The 15,835-nt window shown below is 39.5% G+C and overlaps 1 protein-coding gene across 1 annotated transcript in view; it reads left to right on the top strand.

The window, feature by feature from the left end:
* CHN1 (chimerin 1) overlaps positions 1-15,835 on the top strand; it is a gene marked incomplete at both ends in the record, with an annotated part of 196,456 nt that overhangs the window by 27,325 nt on the left and 153,296 nt on the right. The window contains one exon of the mRNA XM_079710705.1: positions 10,153-10,374. Coding sequence (XP_079566831.1) covers positions 10,153-10,374 — 222 coding nt within the window. The remainder of the gene's footprint in view (positions 1-10,152; positions 10,375-15,835) is intronic.

Here is a 15,835-nt window from a genome sequence, read left to right as displayed (position 1 = left end):
GCGAGGGCTTTCTCCAGTTGCGGGAACGTGGGCCACCCTTTTTTTTTTTTTTTTTTTTTTCCGGTACGCGGGCCTCTCACTGCTGTGGCCTCTCCCGTTGCGGAGCACGGGCTTCGGACGCGCAGGCTCAGCGGCCATGGCTCACGGGCCCAGCCGCTCCACAGCATGTGGATCTTCCCGGACCGGAGCACGAACTCGCGTCCCCTGCATCGGCAGGCGGACTCTCAACCACTGCGTCACCAGGGAAGCCCCGTGGGCCACTCTTCATCGCGGTGCGCGGGCCTCCCACTGTCGCGGCCTCTCTTGTTGCGGAGCACAGGCTCCAGACGCTCAGGCTCAGTAGTTGTGGCTCACGGGCCCAGTTGCTCCGCGGCATGTGGGATCCTCCCAGACAAGGGCTCCAACCCGTGTCCCCTGCATTGGCAGGGAGATTCCCAACCACTGTGCCACCAGGGAAGCCCACTATCTATTTTAAATTGCTGAAAGATGTCAATGACAGGTGAAGGTATGTGCTGTTGCCAACAGAAAAAGGGACCTACAGTAACACAACCTCACATTTGTTTTTCACACTTGCTGCCAAAGACAGAGGAGAATAAATAGGTGGGGTTAGTGATTGCTGGGGGACATTTGTGGGTCATAAACTGATATAACCATAAGCGTGGCATTTCTTTGAACTCAGAAAAAATTATTTATTATTGCTTTCCTTAGTTAATGGACAGAGTGCTGATGAACTGAGATGTCACTTTTGGAAAACTGCGTTGAATTAAGGAGTGTTCGGACTCATAAATTCGTTAACACAAATGGGAAGAATTTTTTTTTATTACTTTGGGAGATATGTTCAGGCAGTCATAGAAAGGATGCTGAATAGCCTGGGCAATGTTTTTGCACTTCACTTAGTGGGAGTTTCAGTAGGTGTGACCTTATTGAGAAGTTAAATTGCTTTGTCATATGAAAATATTTGTTAAAGGGATGTTTTCAGTGACAAAAGATAATGGTCCTGTGAATGATACAGTAGCTTCTGCAGTGCTTTATGGCCTTGATGCTGAGAACCTTCACATAACTTTACCTGTCTTCTTTTTAGCCCAGTCTCTTGGATATATGCCTGTGGAATTTTTTAGTTTGTCTCAGAACTCTTGCTTTATCATCACTTTGCAAAATGACATGTCTACATAGATGTTATTATTATAAATATATGAACAAAGACCAAATTATTAGAATTCTTATCCAACTTGAAGTTAAAGAGCCAAATTAGCTTCCTCAGTCAGTTGCTTAAATAGATCTTAGAGCACATTAAGAGATATCATTTGATGATGGCACCTTTCTCCAATTGGGTCCCTCTTCTTGCCGGATGTGGATTAGCCTATATCCAAGGTGCAAAATTTGGCCAAATTTCACATTCCAAGGTGATTCTCAAACCAACCTGTATGGGAGTTTTAAGCTTTTTTTCAATTTGCAAATTAGTTTGAGGTCGAGCTGCTTACTTTACTGTTCCCACCTAGGACGTGTCTTCTGTTTAGTTGCAAAATATATTTGGGGCTTTTCCTTCAAATTTTACATGATTACAAATCACTGGAAGAGTGATAATTTCATTACAGGTATTTCTTATATAAAAAATATAAAGGCTTAGGTTCATTTGCTAGTTCACAACAGTTAACCCATTAAAAAAATGATTATTTTAGTACATGATATGCTTTTCAGATGATGACTGCTAATTGTTACTGATTCATTAGTTGTGGTTGAGGAAAAACAGCATCCTAATCACTTTTAGGAAACCAGGTATACCTCATGTGAATTTCTTTTTTTTAAATCATTTGTACTTTACAAGGTACTTTAAGCTTGATTATTCAACCCTTTTCTTTTAAACAAGTAATGCATACTCCCATTTGAAAACAGTTTTAAAATCATAATAAATAAAGGCTGTAAAATTTCACATGGAAAAAACACGACTTCAGGTATTTTTATGTTATGGAGACTCATAATGTCAGAGGAACAGAACTAAATGTAGTGCTTACAAATGTGATCAAATGCAACTACAGCAGGAAATTTAACTGATATGTGGGGGGTTGTGGCCTTTTTTTTTTTTGCATATCAAGTAAATAAGGAAACAAACCAAACATTTGTTCCTAGGGTGAAAGCTTTCTTTTCCTTCTAAATCTTGATGTTGGATGTTTCTCCCTTCTGGGTGAAATGAAGATTGCAGAAGTTGTGTTGGTCAGTGTTACTAGCCTGGCTTTTTCTGAGAGCATTAGCTAAAAAGCATTAGCTTTTATTAAGTGTATTTAGACTTGACAATAAGAATAATGCCCTAATAACATAAAAGTTATGTTATGCTAATAACAGCCAACAGTTCCAGTTTTGTTTTTTTGTTTTTTAGTGTAGAAGCATTTCTACTCTTAGGGCTTTCATAACTTCCCCATCCCCAGAGAAAACCGTGAGTCAGCTGGTAATACAAAAATTCCAGAATTTTAAATCTTGGCATAAAATTGCTGTGAAAGGATGCGCCATGTTAATCCTGTGTGCATCCTAAGTGTTGCTTTGTACCCCTGGGGCTACAGGTGACCAGAGCCTGCCACTAGACAGGTTTCCTGGGTTGACTGTAGGAAAAAAGGAATGGAGGACTGAGATTCCAGCTTGAGTGATATTATTAGGTTGATCTTGCCTTCTTTTAACATAAATACTTAGCTTATAATCCACAAAACCTCCCATTGCTCATGAGTATTTTATCAAATGAAATAATTACTGTGTGTATCAGGAACAAGTTATTATGGTTGATAATAATACCTCTCATTTTTCTATATCACTTAATAATTTTGTTTCCAAAGCTCTTTCTCTTTCATTGTAACTCCACTGAATCCTCTGTGAAATGTGCTGTGGGTGTTTGTACAATGTAGTAAATGGCAAAGTCTGGGCTTGAAATTGGCTCTCCTGGTATCCATTAGCAACTCTATTCTAGCATTTCTCATACTGCTTTATGATTTTTGTAATGTCTTTCTTCAGCCCTAAACTATGGAATTCTCAGTACAGGGACAGTGTCTTACGCCTGTTTATTTCTATATAATGTATTCCAAGGTCCCATTGATAGTTGGTACTTGATACATGTTTGGTGGGTGGATGAATAGATGAGATTTTATCTGATGGTAATATAGATTTTCATCTCTGGAGTCACTAAGAGTTTACATACCATTTTGATTTCCAGGGTATTTTGAAAACATTTTATTGTTGTAGCCAGTCTGGAAGGATAAGAGATAGTATGCTGGGAACAGTTTCAAATTATTGTGTATCATTAACTACATTTCCCACTAGCTAGAATTTATTTGAGATATATTTGAAATCTAGACTCTTTATTGTATTTTGGCAAATGCAAATGCAAGAAGAACCAGAGGTAATGATAAACTAGCACTAATTAGAGATGTATTTGAAGCCTGGAATTAGCATTTACAAAATGGTATGTGTCCTCATGTGGTGCAGTGGGAAGTATATAATCATCATCTGTGTAGTAGGCTTGCAGAAATGTTTAATCTGAATCAAGGCTGGCTTCATGGGTGTGTGACCCGTGTGGTCACACAGGATTTGCAGTCAGAAGAACCTTGTTTTTAGTTTAATATTCCGCTGTTGCCATGTTGAAATTCTTAATAACTTTTTAACAAGGGACATGAAAATTATGTAGCAGGTCCTGACCTGAATCATGGGGAAATAATCACAGAAATACAGAATGTTGAAATTCTGTAAGAAAAATTCTCCTGATTTTTTTTTAATGTCATTGTCATGGAAGCTTTTTTTTTTTTTTTTTTTCCTTTCTTTGTGGTACACGGGCCTCTCACTGGTGTTGCCTCTCCCGTTGCGGAGCACAGGCTCCGGACGCACAGGCTCAGTGGCCATGGCTCACGGGCCCAGCTGCTCCGCGGCATGTGGGATCCTCCCGGACTGGGGCACGAACCCGTGTCCCCTGCATCGGCAGGTGGACTCTCAACCACTGCGCCACCAGGGAAGCCCCCATGGAAGCTTTTTAAAAAGGTAGAGGAGCAGGAAATGTTCTCAGTTAAAGAATACTAAGGAGAGATGGCAACCAAAGGTGATGCATGAACCTTAATTGCATCCTGCATCAAAAAAGCAAAACAAAACAAAACAAAAGGACATTTTCCACATAATTGGGGATATTTGGTAGCATGTTTAACCCTAGATATACCATGAGGGTCCTTTTTTACTCACTATTGATTTTTGAATTTCTTTTTTGAGCAGTTCTAACTATTTGTGATAGCTAATATTTTAAATAGAACAATATCTTGCAATTATCATATAGTTCGTTTCTTTATAAATCTAAGGTACATTAAGGGATTTTTATGTTCTTACTTTTCCTGTATCTTGAAACGTTTTGCCACTTCATCATTCTGGGAATTATTTCATTATTACTTCTCAGTTATTCCCAATTTTGCTAAAAGAAAAAAAACTAAAATAATAAGAAAACAGAAGAATGCTGTAGTTGTGAAATACATGATCTCTATTTTGTCATCCTTCAGTTTTCTTATTGCATTGTCCAAAGTATTGAAACTGAGCAGGACCCTGCAGGGCCCTCCTGGGTACAAAAGCCCCTCTTTGTCCCCCATTTCTTATTTGTAGAAAAAGGCTTTAGTCTCCTAGGCCTTCCCAGAGTTCCAACGAGCAGACTGAAGCAATTACTAATTAGAGAAGTGATGGAATGCAGGAACACAGGAAAAGCAGAGTCCTAATTCCTTCTCAAAGGGTATACACAACAATCTGACACATATCTTTGAGTTGTTCTGCAGAGATTAAGACTCCTACCCAGGTGGAGGATGGTGACTACATGCTAACCACAAGCACTAGACCCCAGACTGGTTGGAACCAGAAGGTTGATGATTAGGATTCTGGAAACATCACCTTGTAACCTCACCACCGACCAGTCAGAAGAAAGTCCACAAGCAGCAACCCTCACCCCAAATATTGCCTTTAAAAAAAGCCTTCCTTGAAAGCCACTGGGGAGTTTGGGCCTTTTGAACACTAGTTGCCTGTTCTCCTTGCTTGGTGCCCTGAAATAAATGCTGTGCTTTCCTTCACCACAACCCAGTGTCAGTAGAGTGGCTTTGCTGTGCGGCAGGAGAGTGGACCCAAGTTTGGTTAGGTAACAGTATTGCATCATCTTCAAGAAGGTATAAAAGAAGCTCAGAGACACTATTTTTGTAGTTGTGTTTTATTAAAATTTCATTGCACACAGTTGAAAGTTTAGAATATTTTACTTTCAGCCTATAATGGCAAATATTTCTCAAAATCCTTTTATTTTGACAGAGGAAGACGTATCAAAATTATTTGATAAATCAGAAGATGAACAGATAACAACACTCTAGACTCTAATGATGACAGTTAAATTTATCATACAGAGGAAGTCTCAATATAAATCATTAGATGATGATAGGTCCAGGGTCAGCGAGCTGGCTTACTGCCTGTTTTCATAAGTGAAGTTTTATTGAAAGCCATGCCCCCTCATGTACATATTGTCTATGGCTACTTTCCCACTATAACGGCAGAGTTAACTAGTTGAGAGAGGTGGTTTGGCTTGTAAAGCGAAAAATACTTACTGACTCCTTACAGAAAAACTTTGCCAGCTAATGTCTTACGTGAAGTTTCTCAACCTCAAAAGGTGACAATGAACAATATGTCTAAGGAAAAAAGGGAATAATGTATTTAAATTCAGTTAGTCATTCAACAGGAAGGATTTCATGGCATCATATTTTGCAGCAAGAATCTGGACCATCTTATTTTACTAATTTAAAAATAATTGACATTATTTTTCCATCTTTCATGATGTTTTTGCACCAAAATATGACTGATTTAAGTGGACAAATGCCGAAGGCAGGTATGTTTACAGAAGTGACAGGCAGGAAATAGGTGACGTAGAAGTGAACAAATTTATTGGCTTGGCCATTTTAATTAGTTTCTGTAAACCTAAAAATGAAAATGTTTTGCAGTTATGGAGCAAAGAAGATGGCTGTCCTCTCTTTGACAAAATGTATGAGCCATCCAAGTTTTCAAGTGTTATGTTTTGAAGATGCAAGTGCAAGAGGAAAAACCAGAAATAACAATAAGCTAGGACATTAACAAAATGTTTTTGAAATATGAAATATTTATTGCACTTAGACAGTATAAGTGCAAGAAGAACCAGAGCAGTGATAAGCTAGAATCCATTAGAGATGTTTTTGAAACCTGGAATCAGTACTCACAAAATGGATATGTCACAGGTTCACGCACGACAGTTGGTGAGCAGTTGGTTGCATTCAAAGAATGCTGCCTCTTTTGGCCATATTATCTTCAAAAGAGAAAAATACAGGATAAAATTTGGGCTTCCATGTTTAAATTTTTATTAAACTTCTAATATGTTGTTTTTCCACCATCCTTTTATTCTTACATCTATAAATTATTCATACAGTGACTTAAATATACAAAAATAAAGTTTCATGGACCTGGGTAGTAAACGGTGTTGACTTTTTTCCTGGCTCACAGAGAGTTAATTTCTCAGGTGTGATAATGATCTTGTGGTTGGGTAGGGGAGTGTTTTTATTTTTAGGAGACACATGCTGAACTACTTATGAGTGAAGTTTTGTGATACCTGCAACTTACTCTGAAATTGTTTTGGCAACTTACTCTGAAATTGTTTTGGCAACTTACTCTGAAATTGTTTGGGGGAGGTATATAGGGAGAAGAAGGAGAAGCTGGTAACAGAGGGGCAGAATGTTAACACTTAGCTTAGATGAAAGACACAATGGTGTTCCTGTTCTTTCAACTTTTTTGTAGGTTTGGATATTTTCAAAATAAAAAAAAACAGAGAAAAAAATCACAGAAATGAAAATTTGGCTTCCAAATAGGTGAAAAAAAGAACATTTTCCCCTTAATACGCTTTCGTTTTAGAAGGGACACTTGCATTTATACTATAAATACATATTTTTTAATGGTTAGTTTAGCTTGCTTCTGACTGTATCAGCATTTTACTGCTGAGCAGTAAAGGAATAAAATGGTGAATTTAATAATATGCATTTGTTTGCCACCAGGGCTTTTCTTAGAATTTCTCGTGCTTTCAGAAAATATTACATTTGCCAATAAAACGCAGAAATTATTTTTGTTATGTAATAGGCAAGTTTGTTAAAACAGTTAACCCCAGTGGGTGATCCAGATTGCATCAATATGTTCTGTGTCATTTTTATCATTCCTTATGGCCTGTTTACATAGAAAATCAAGAGAATTTTATCTAAAATTGCAGGCATATGTTTTGTACTGAGAACTCAAGTTTTCTGAAATTGTTTACTTCCCATATATATTATATGCATAAAAGAAACCTGTCTCATGTATGTGTAGGTATTAATGATATGAATGAAATTATATTACTTTACCTCTGTTTTTGGCATTTCATGGTTGCTGGGAAAACATTTACTACTAGCATATTTGCATTGACTTTCAAGAGTACGCTATATTTAACAATTTATGAGGAAACAGAATTTGATCTAATTGTTACTCATGAACTGTAAAAATTCATTTATTTTTGTTATGATATATATAAGAATTTTAAGACTGATTAGAGATAAATAATTCTCTCTTACTGACTGATAAAGGCACATGAAAATGTTTTTCCATTGCTGTCATTTCTCTGTGGTCGATGCTGGTTTGAATTTGATAAGTCTTTTTTCATTTTCCAGTGACAATGACCTTTTGTTCTCCAATTGTAGTATTCAGCATCCTTGAGGGCATTCTAACAATGTTAGTGCAGTGAAGCATGCAGACAGTACTTTAAACAAAATGCTTGTTCACAGCTGCATGACATAAATCACTCAGTCTGCTTTTTGAATAACAAATAATATTGCTTATTAGTAAGGTGCATCAAGTCTGGAGTTAAAAGAAAACTCCATTTAGATATCTTAAGTAAACTGATTATCTACCTTTTCATTTTGGTAGAACTATTATTGGACTGTAACATTTCATGTCTGAAGTATGTTAGACATTAGCACAGCATTCTTTCTGAGTCCTGAAGTAGAATTGGGGAAAAAAAGAATTGATGTCTTTTAAATAAGGATATTTTGGAACATTCTTTAAAGTATGGTCTCTTGAGATACTTCTAGGTATTCTGTTTACATGGTAGTCCTCACTTCCCATTAGAACTGGTTGGACTTCATTGAGCTCTAGCTATGTTCACGTAAGAGGTCTCTTGTACTGCTTTAACTCATATATTTCTTCATAAGGCTTTAACCAGTACCTTTTTCCCCACTGTTCCCCATCCCATGCTTGATATTTTATACATATATATGTGTATATATACATATATACATAAACATAAAATTGTCAGATATGCCATGTATTGTTATATATATATATGTCATCTATATATAATTGTTATGTGCATGGGGGATAAATGTTGGCTGGAATCGAATTAGACAACTTTGACTCCACATCAGTCACTTTTATTAAACTGTTTGCCGTTCATTCTACAGAAAATGCTTAGTAGCATAGGAAATGCTCATTGTGGAATGACAAAAAAGGAATGTTATTCTGTAATGGCTTAGGTTATGGTATATAACATGTTCTGAAGAATGTCTTTGAAATGTCTTACTAGTAATATCTACATTTCTTTCCCTGGAAATTTCTTTAATGTCAAGTACCTAAGGAATCAAGTTAAAATTTTTTTGCTAATAATAATAATAACAGATTATTATGTGAGTTGACTTGCCCAAGGTGAGACTCACAATTAGTAAGTGCTGCTAGAGGCAGGTATCCAAACCCCCGGAGCCCATGCTTGTAACCACTACCCTGTACTGCCAAAGCTGGTAGCACAGAGGGGGGCAGGTCCTCACAGTCAGTCCTAAAACTCATGCCAGCCTGGCACACAGTGTATCATTCATCTTCCTCCTAAGAACCCAGGGGTAAAGCACTCGGGCATCCTTGTTCTTTCACTTGTCTGATATGTTTACAGAAACATATCCCAGAACATTGTTTCCATCATTAATTTTTTTGACCCAGTTGGATATATTGTCAACTTCTGCTCTAGGTTTCTGCCCTTCTTAAGAAAATTGTGTTCCGGGCTTTGAGTGGTCTAAGTTGGTGCATTACTGTCATGCAGAAAGACCACAGAACACTGAGGAATCTAAAACACAAATAAATGTGTTTCATATACATGTCTTCTGTATTATGATCTAGCAAAATGTTGAGTCACTGTAGTTGGGTATACCATATGTCAAAGCATGGGCTGCAGTGAGAAGGAGGCGTGATGACCTGATGACAGCCTGCTCAGCTCTGGAAACTACCAGTGAGCATAATAATCCTTACCTAGCATTCTCTTTCTAAAACCTAGACTTTTACTTCAATGACCCCATGTAGGAGAACGAGCAACTTAAGGGTTCCAGGCAAAAATAGCATTAGGGTAATCCTGGATCACTAGTGAAGCTATGAAAGCCCTTATAGTTTTCTTTTTATATTCACTGATAGAAAAAGAAGACAGAAGACTAGAGAAAGAGAATGTCAGTAATCATTTATCATTCCTTGTATATTAGAATCTTTTCAGGATTTCCCTCATCCAAAGTTTTGAGACTGTGCTTATAAATTCATTTTTTCCATTGCCACAGTTATTAGGCATACCAAGAGGTTATATTTTCCTATTTCTGACCGTCTATATGCATAGCTGAGTCAGAATTTTTCTCTGATAGGGTTATACAGCCTAATTCCTCACAGTCTCAGCACTGAACACATTACACGTAGGTGAACACTCTAACCTGACATTATGGCCTCCCTCTCAATAGCGTGAGGAGAATGGTTCCGAGATCTCACTTTACTTCCTTTGCCCTAACTTCCATTATCTGTCTGAGTGGTGCATTGCTAAAACTAGGATTACTGCTGTGCCACCCACTTCATCTCCTTTTTTTTCCCCAGTCCCGCATCACTCATTTTTAAATCATCCTTAACAACAAAAGTGAGTCATGGTTTAAATATTACAGGATGTAGAAACTTCAAGCTTGAGAGGTATGTCTGCATATTCTAGCAGGAATTTTTAGCTTAGGGAAATTTGAAATTGGAAAGGAATTACTGTTCTTGACCTTATAGGACTCCTTCATAAAATGCAGACATCTTAATGTCTTAATGCCCTTTTTGTCACTAATCCAGTCAGGATGATGCAGCTTCAGGGTATCACCCGACTGTGGGCCCGAGAGGAGCCACTTCTCGGAGTGGGTAGATATAATGAGGCGGAAGCTCTCTTTGGACATGGGAACCGCAGAATTTCATTGAAGGTTATACTCAAGCTTGAGATACAGGGAAACCAACAGCAGCAAGAAGACTTTAACAGCATCATGAATGAACCTGACCATAAGGGATATCAGCTTGTCTGTACTAGCCTTGGAAGCTGGTCTTGAAGCTAAATAGACATCTTAGGGTTTTTATTGTCTGTTCTTCAGCCTAGTGGTAGTTGTTGTAACCTTGTGAGCTGTGCTTGAAATATTTTCTCAAACATCTGATTCTGCCTCTGAGAAGTTGTTCTGGTCTTTCTTCTGCTCACATGAACCTTCTTAGATTGCCTTTCTTCAGTCCCCACACCATTTGGCTTTGTATTTTGGCTCCTTCTTATGCCTTGATAGTTTTAAAGTAGCCACCTGGCTTCGCACTGTTTGCCTTGTTTCTAACCCAGCATGCCTTTATTATAGTGTCAGTAGTGGTTAGGAGCATGCGATCTGGAGTCACCTGATCTCAGCTGCTGTTTGTGACTTTAAACAAATACCTTGATCTCTTTCAAGTACCAGTTTCCTTACCTGTAAAATGGTGATGGCAATAATACCTACTTTGTAAGATTGTTGTGAGGCATAAATCAGTGTAAAAGTATTTAACAAGAGCCCAGCACATGGTAAGTGTTCAGGGTGACAAAATTTACTACTATTTACTAGTTATTGTTTTAGGCCAGTGGTTCTCAGACTTTTTTTTTTTTTTTTTGTGGTACGCGGGCCTCTCACTGCTGTGGCCTCTCCCGTTGCGGAGCACAGGCTCCAGACGTGCAGGCTCAGTGGCCATGGCTCACGGGCCCAGCCTCTCCACGGCATGCGGGATCCTCCCGGACCGGGACACGAACCCGTGTCCCCTGCATCGGCAGGCAGACTGTCAACCACTGCGCCACCAGGGAAGCCCCCTATCTTAGACTTTTTTAATCTCAGGACCCATTTACACTCTTAAACATTATTGAGGAACCTAAGGAGCATTTGTTTATGTGGGTTATATATATTGCTGTTTATTGTATTTGAAAATAAAATTGAGAAATTAAAAAGTTATCCGTTGATTTAAAAATAAGAATAAACCATTGCATGTTAGCATAAATAATGTATTTTATGAAAAATAACTATTTTTTAAGGTAGTGAGAAGAGTGGCATTCTTTTACATTTTTACAGTTCTTTACATTTTACAGTTCTTTTACATTTTTACAGTTCTTTACATTTTTACAGTCTAGCTTAAAAGAAGAAAGCTCAGGGGCTTCCCTGGTGGTATAGTGGTTGAGAGTCCGCCTGCCGATGCAGGGGACATGGGCTCGTGCCCCGGTCTGGGAGGATCCTACATGCTGCGGAGCGGCTAGGCCCGTGAGCCATGGCCACTGAGCCTGCGCGTCCGGAGCCTGTGCTCCGCAACGGGAGAGGCCACAACAGTGAGAGGCCCGCATACCGCAAAAAAAAAAAAAAGATTGAACACAATTAATAGTTTTTAAATTGCTTCATCAAGGACATTCCTAAGTGAAACTGAATTTTTTAAAAAAAACTATCAATGTATGTTGGCTAATGACAGTTAATACAGTTTGGTGCCACTGCATCTTTCTGTGCTGAAGCACCAGCAGTTTTACCCACCAGAGCTTTGGCACTACCAGAGCAGATGTCAGTGCAGTGAAAAAGGCAGATTTCTTAGTATAATTATGAAGATAGGCTTGACCTTGTATACCCCTCTAAAAGAGCCTCAGTGAGCCACAGAGGTTCACAAACCACACCAAGGGATACAGCAATGTGAAAAACAGACAAAAGAATCCCTGCCCTCGTGAAGTTCACATCCTAGCAGAAAGAGACAAACAAAAACCAACATAGTTTGGCAGGATGTTAGTATTTTATTTTATTTTTTATTTATTTATTTATTTTTTGCGGTATGCGGGGCTCTCACTGTTGTGGTCTCTCCCGTTGCGGAGCACAGGCTCCGGACGCGCAGGCCCAGCGGCCATGGCTCACAGGCCCAGCCGCTCCACGGCATGTGGGATCCTCCCGGACCGGGGCACGAACCCATGTCTCCTGCATCGGCAGGTGGACTCTCAACCACTGCGCCACCAGGGAAGCCCAGAATGTTAGTATTTTAGATAGTGATATGAACTAAAGAGAAAGAATACAATGACAACTAATGAAAACAGAGGAGAATATGAATTGTCAGGGGGTTTTGAGCATTTTAGTTAGGGTGACAGGGAAGGCCTCATTTTAAGTAAAGAACTGAAGCAGGTAAAGGAGCAAGTCAACAGAGATTCTTGCGGGGAGAACATTCCAGTCCCAGGGAACAGCTAGGTGGGAATGTTTCTCGTGTGTCTCGTGAATGGCAAGGAAACCAAAGAGACTGGCAGAGTGGGTGAAGGGGAGAGAAGTAGGAGGTGAACTCAGCAAGGTAAGAAGGGCAGATCAGCTAGGGTCTTAGAGGTCAGTGCTTCTGGAAAATCAGGTGCATGCACATCACCTGGGGATCTTGTGAAACTGCAGATTCTGATTCACAGGTGGGAGTTGGGGCCTGCAGTTCTGCAGTTCTAATGATTACCAGGTGATGTCAATGTTGTGGTCCCCTTTGAATAGCAGTTTTGTAGACTGTTGTAAAGAGCTTGGCTCTAATTCTGAGTGACATAGGAAGCCATTGGAGAGAATCTAGCAGGAGAGTGTTGTTATGTTCCGACTTAACGTTGTAACATGATCAGCCATAATATTAATAAGAGTAGCGGGGGCTTCCCTGGTGGCGCAGTGGTTGAGAGTCTGCCTGCCGATGCAGGGGACACGGGTTCGTGCCCCGGTCCGGGAGGATCCCACGTGCCGCGGAGCGGCTGGGCCCGTGAGCCATGGCCAATGAGCCTGCGCGCCCGGAGCCTGTGCTCCGCAACGGGAGAGGCCACAGCAGTGAGAGGCCCGCGTACCACAAAGAAAAAAAAAATTAATAGTAATAAGAGTAGCGGGTTTGGAATCCTTTATCCAAAACCCTTGGTAACAAATGTATGTTAGAATTCAGAATTTTTCAGATTTTAGAAAGGTAATACATTTCATATATACATATATACTTATATGTATAACACCCTAGCAGTGTCTGACACATCACTTTATAATCACACATTAATATTTCTGCAGTGAAATGAAGTCACATTCCATATAATAAATAAGGACTAAATATTCTCACATCCATTAAGGTGAGGTTTTTACCATCAAATGAGTTATAAAGAACTATAAATATACTCTCAGGTTCAGGTCAGACTAGAGTTTGCTGCCAGATGAGTTATAAAAATACTTCTACTCTCGAAAGCATTCAGATTTTGAGAACTGAGAAAAGTGGGTCTTTGTTGCTATTATACTTTCAGTTAGTTGCTCCTTGTGTCCTCACACTGCAGGAACTTCTTTAAAACAAAAAGTCCATTACATGTTCATTTTAGGCATTGCTGGATGCAGTTGTTGGCAGGAGAGACCACAGCCCCCAGACCTTTTATGCCCTGGGTTCTGTTCTCAAAGGAAGAAACATAGGTAACCTATCAATTTGGAACATAAGTTCTCATTTCCAAAGAGTTTTTGCATCTTGGCAGTCCATACTGTCATGTGCGCAGTCAAAGCACAGTTAATTAAAACATGCTGAGCGTTTTATTATACCCTGGGACAGTTAGCATGTGCTTAGAATTATCCCAACTCTGCTCATTTGTGGTTTATACAATATTACTTCCATATCTGACTCTGTTTTCTTCCTACAGCTGTGAGCTGCCTTAGTCCACATTTGGCTCCACATCTTGTAATCTAAGGCAAACTTTTTTGTGTTCTTCAGAATCTACTTGTGTGTGTGTGTGTGTGAGAGAGAGAGAGGAGACAGAGACAGAGACAGAGACAGACTCTGATTGGTTTTCCCAGAGAAGTCCAGTTTAAAAGAAGCACATTTGGAAATTATCATGATAAGATGAGGAATGTTGTGACCTTTTCCTGTCTCACTTGTCTGTGATGTCAAAGTATTAGTAATAGGAACATTATCCCTCTTTTCCCCATAGAATTAAATTTAAGGGTTAGTATATCCTATTTTCTGAGTAGCTGTCCTCTTGATAAAGCTTGAAAACGCTGATGTAAGGCAAGACTTCGAAAGGTTGCTTGTTGGCTTGGGGGAATCCTAATTATTCTATGAATCTGCATCAAAAAATAATGCACATTCTAATAAACACATTCTACTGCATACTCTGAAGCCTGAGATTCCTTTTCCAAGGGCAAGGATCCAAGCGAGACATTGCTATAAAACTATGTAGGAATGGGAAATGTATGGATTAGGAATAATTTGTCCCAAAGGATGAATTACAAGGAGAAAAAACATTGTTTGCAACTTTACTTTAAGAAAAGAACAAGGAGGATACTGAAGGAGGTGAGGGCATTTGAGACAACTGAGTTATAGTCCTTAAATAACTGACTAAGAAGATCCCCACTAAAAGTGTAGTTTTAGTTGATTATTTTCTAGAACTTGTATTTATAAAAAGTAAAATTGCTGTGAAGAGTTTTCATGGTTACATTTTTAATATCTGTAATTTCAAGTGCTCTGGAGTTGCTGGATTTGGAAAAAGTGTTCCCCAGGTGTATTCTTTTTTTGTGTGAGGTAAAATGTATATACCACATGATATACTCTTTTAAGGATATAGAATTACAAGGATTTCTTAATTTATTGCAGTTTAATTTTAGATATGTGAGTTGCAGAGAAATCAAGTAGAAGGGTATATACTCTATTGTATTTGTTGAGTTTTGTGTATTCTATTTTTTTTTGTGGTAGAGGGTTTTAGGAACTATCATGTTTGTAAAGCTGAATTTTTTTTACTTAGTTAAACAAAATCCAAATGGGAGCCATTTGGATATGTTGAGAGGCTTTATAGGAGCTAAATCTCTTCTTGAAGTTTTCTGTTAGAAACCTTGTGTTAAGTGGGCCTGAGGACTTTCTGTTAATATGCCAACATGCTGGGCTTCCCTGGTGGCGCAGTGGTTAAGAATCTGCCTGCCAGTGCAGGGGACACGTGTCCGAGCCCTGATCCAGGAAGATCCCACATGCCAGGGAGCAACAAAGCCCGTGCACCACAACTACTGAGCCTGCGCTCTAGAGCCCGTGAGCCACAACTACTGAAGCCCGCATGCCTAGAGCCTGTGCTCTGCAGCAAGAGAAGCCGCCACAATGAGAAGCCCGCGCACCACAACGAAGAGTAGCCCCAGCTCACCGCAACTAGAGAAAACCCACACGCAGCAACGAAGACCCAACGCAGCCAAAAATAAATAAAGAAAATTTATTTTAAAAAAATACCGGGGCTTCCCTGGTGGCGCAGTGGTTGAGAATCTGCCTGCTAATGCAGGGGACACGGGTTCGAGCCCTGGTCTGGGAGGATCCCACATGCCGTGGAGCAAATAGGCCCGTGAGCCACAACTACTGAGCCTGCACGTCTGGAGCCTGTGCTCCGCAACGAGAGGCCACGATAGTGAGAGGCCCGCGCACCGCGATGAAGAGTGGCCCCCGCTTGCCACAACTAGAGAAAGCCCTCGCACAGAAACGAAGACCCAACACAGCAAAAATTAATTAATTAATT

This window comes from Hyperoodon ampullatus (assembly GCF_949752795.1).
Source record: "Hyperoodon ampullatus genome assembly, chromosome: 8".
Classification (NCBI taxonomy): Eukaryota; Metazoa; Chordata; class Mammalia; order Artiodactyla; family Ziphiidae; genus Hyperoodon; species Hyperoodon ampullatus.
Note: the sequence above shows the minus strand (reverse complement) of the source record. Positions and strands in the feature narration are given on the sequence as shown.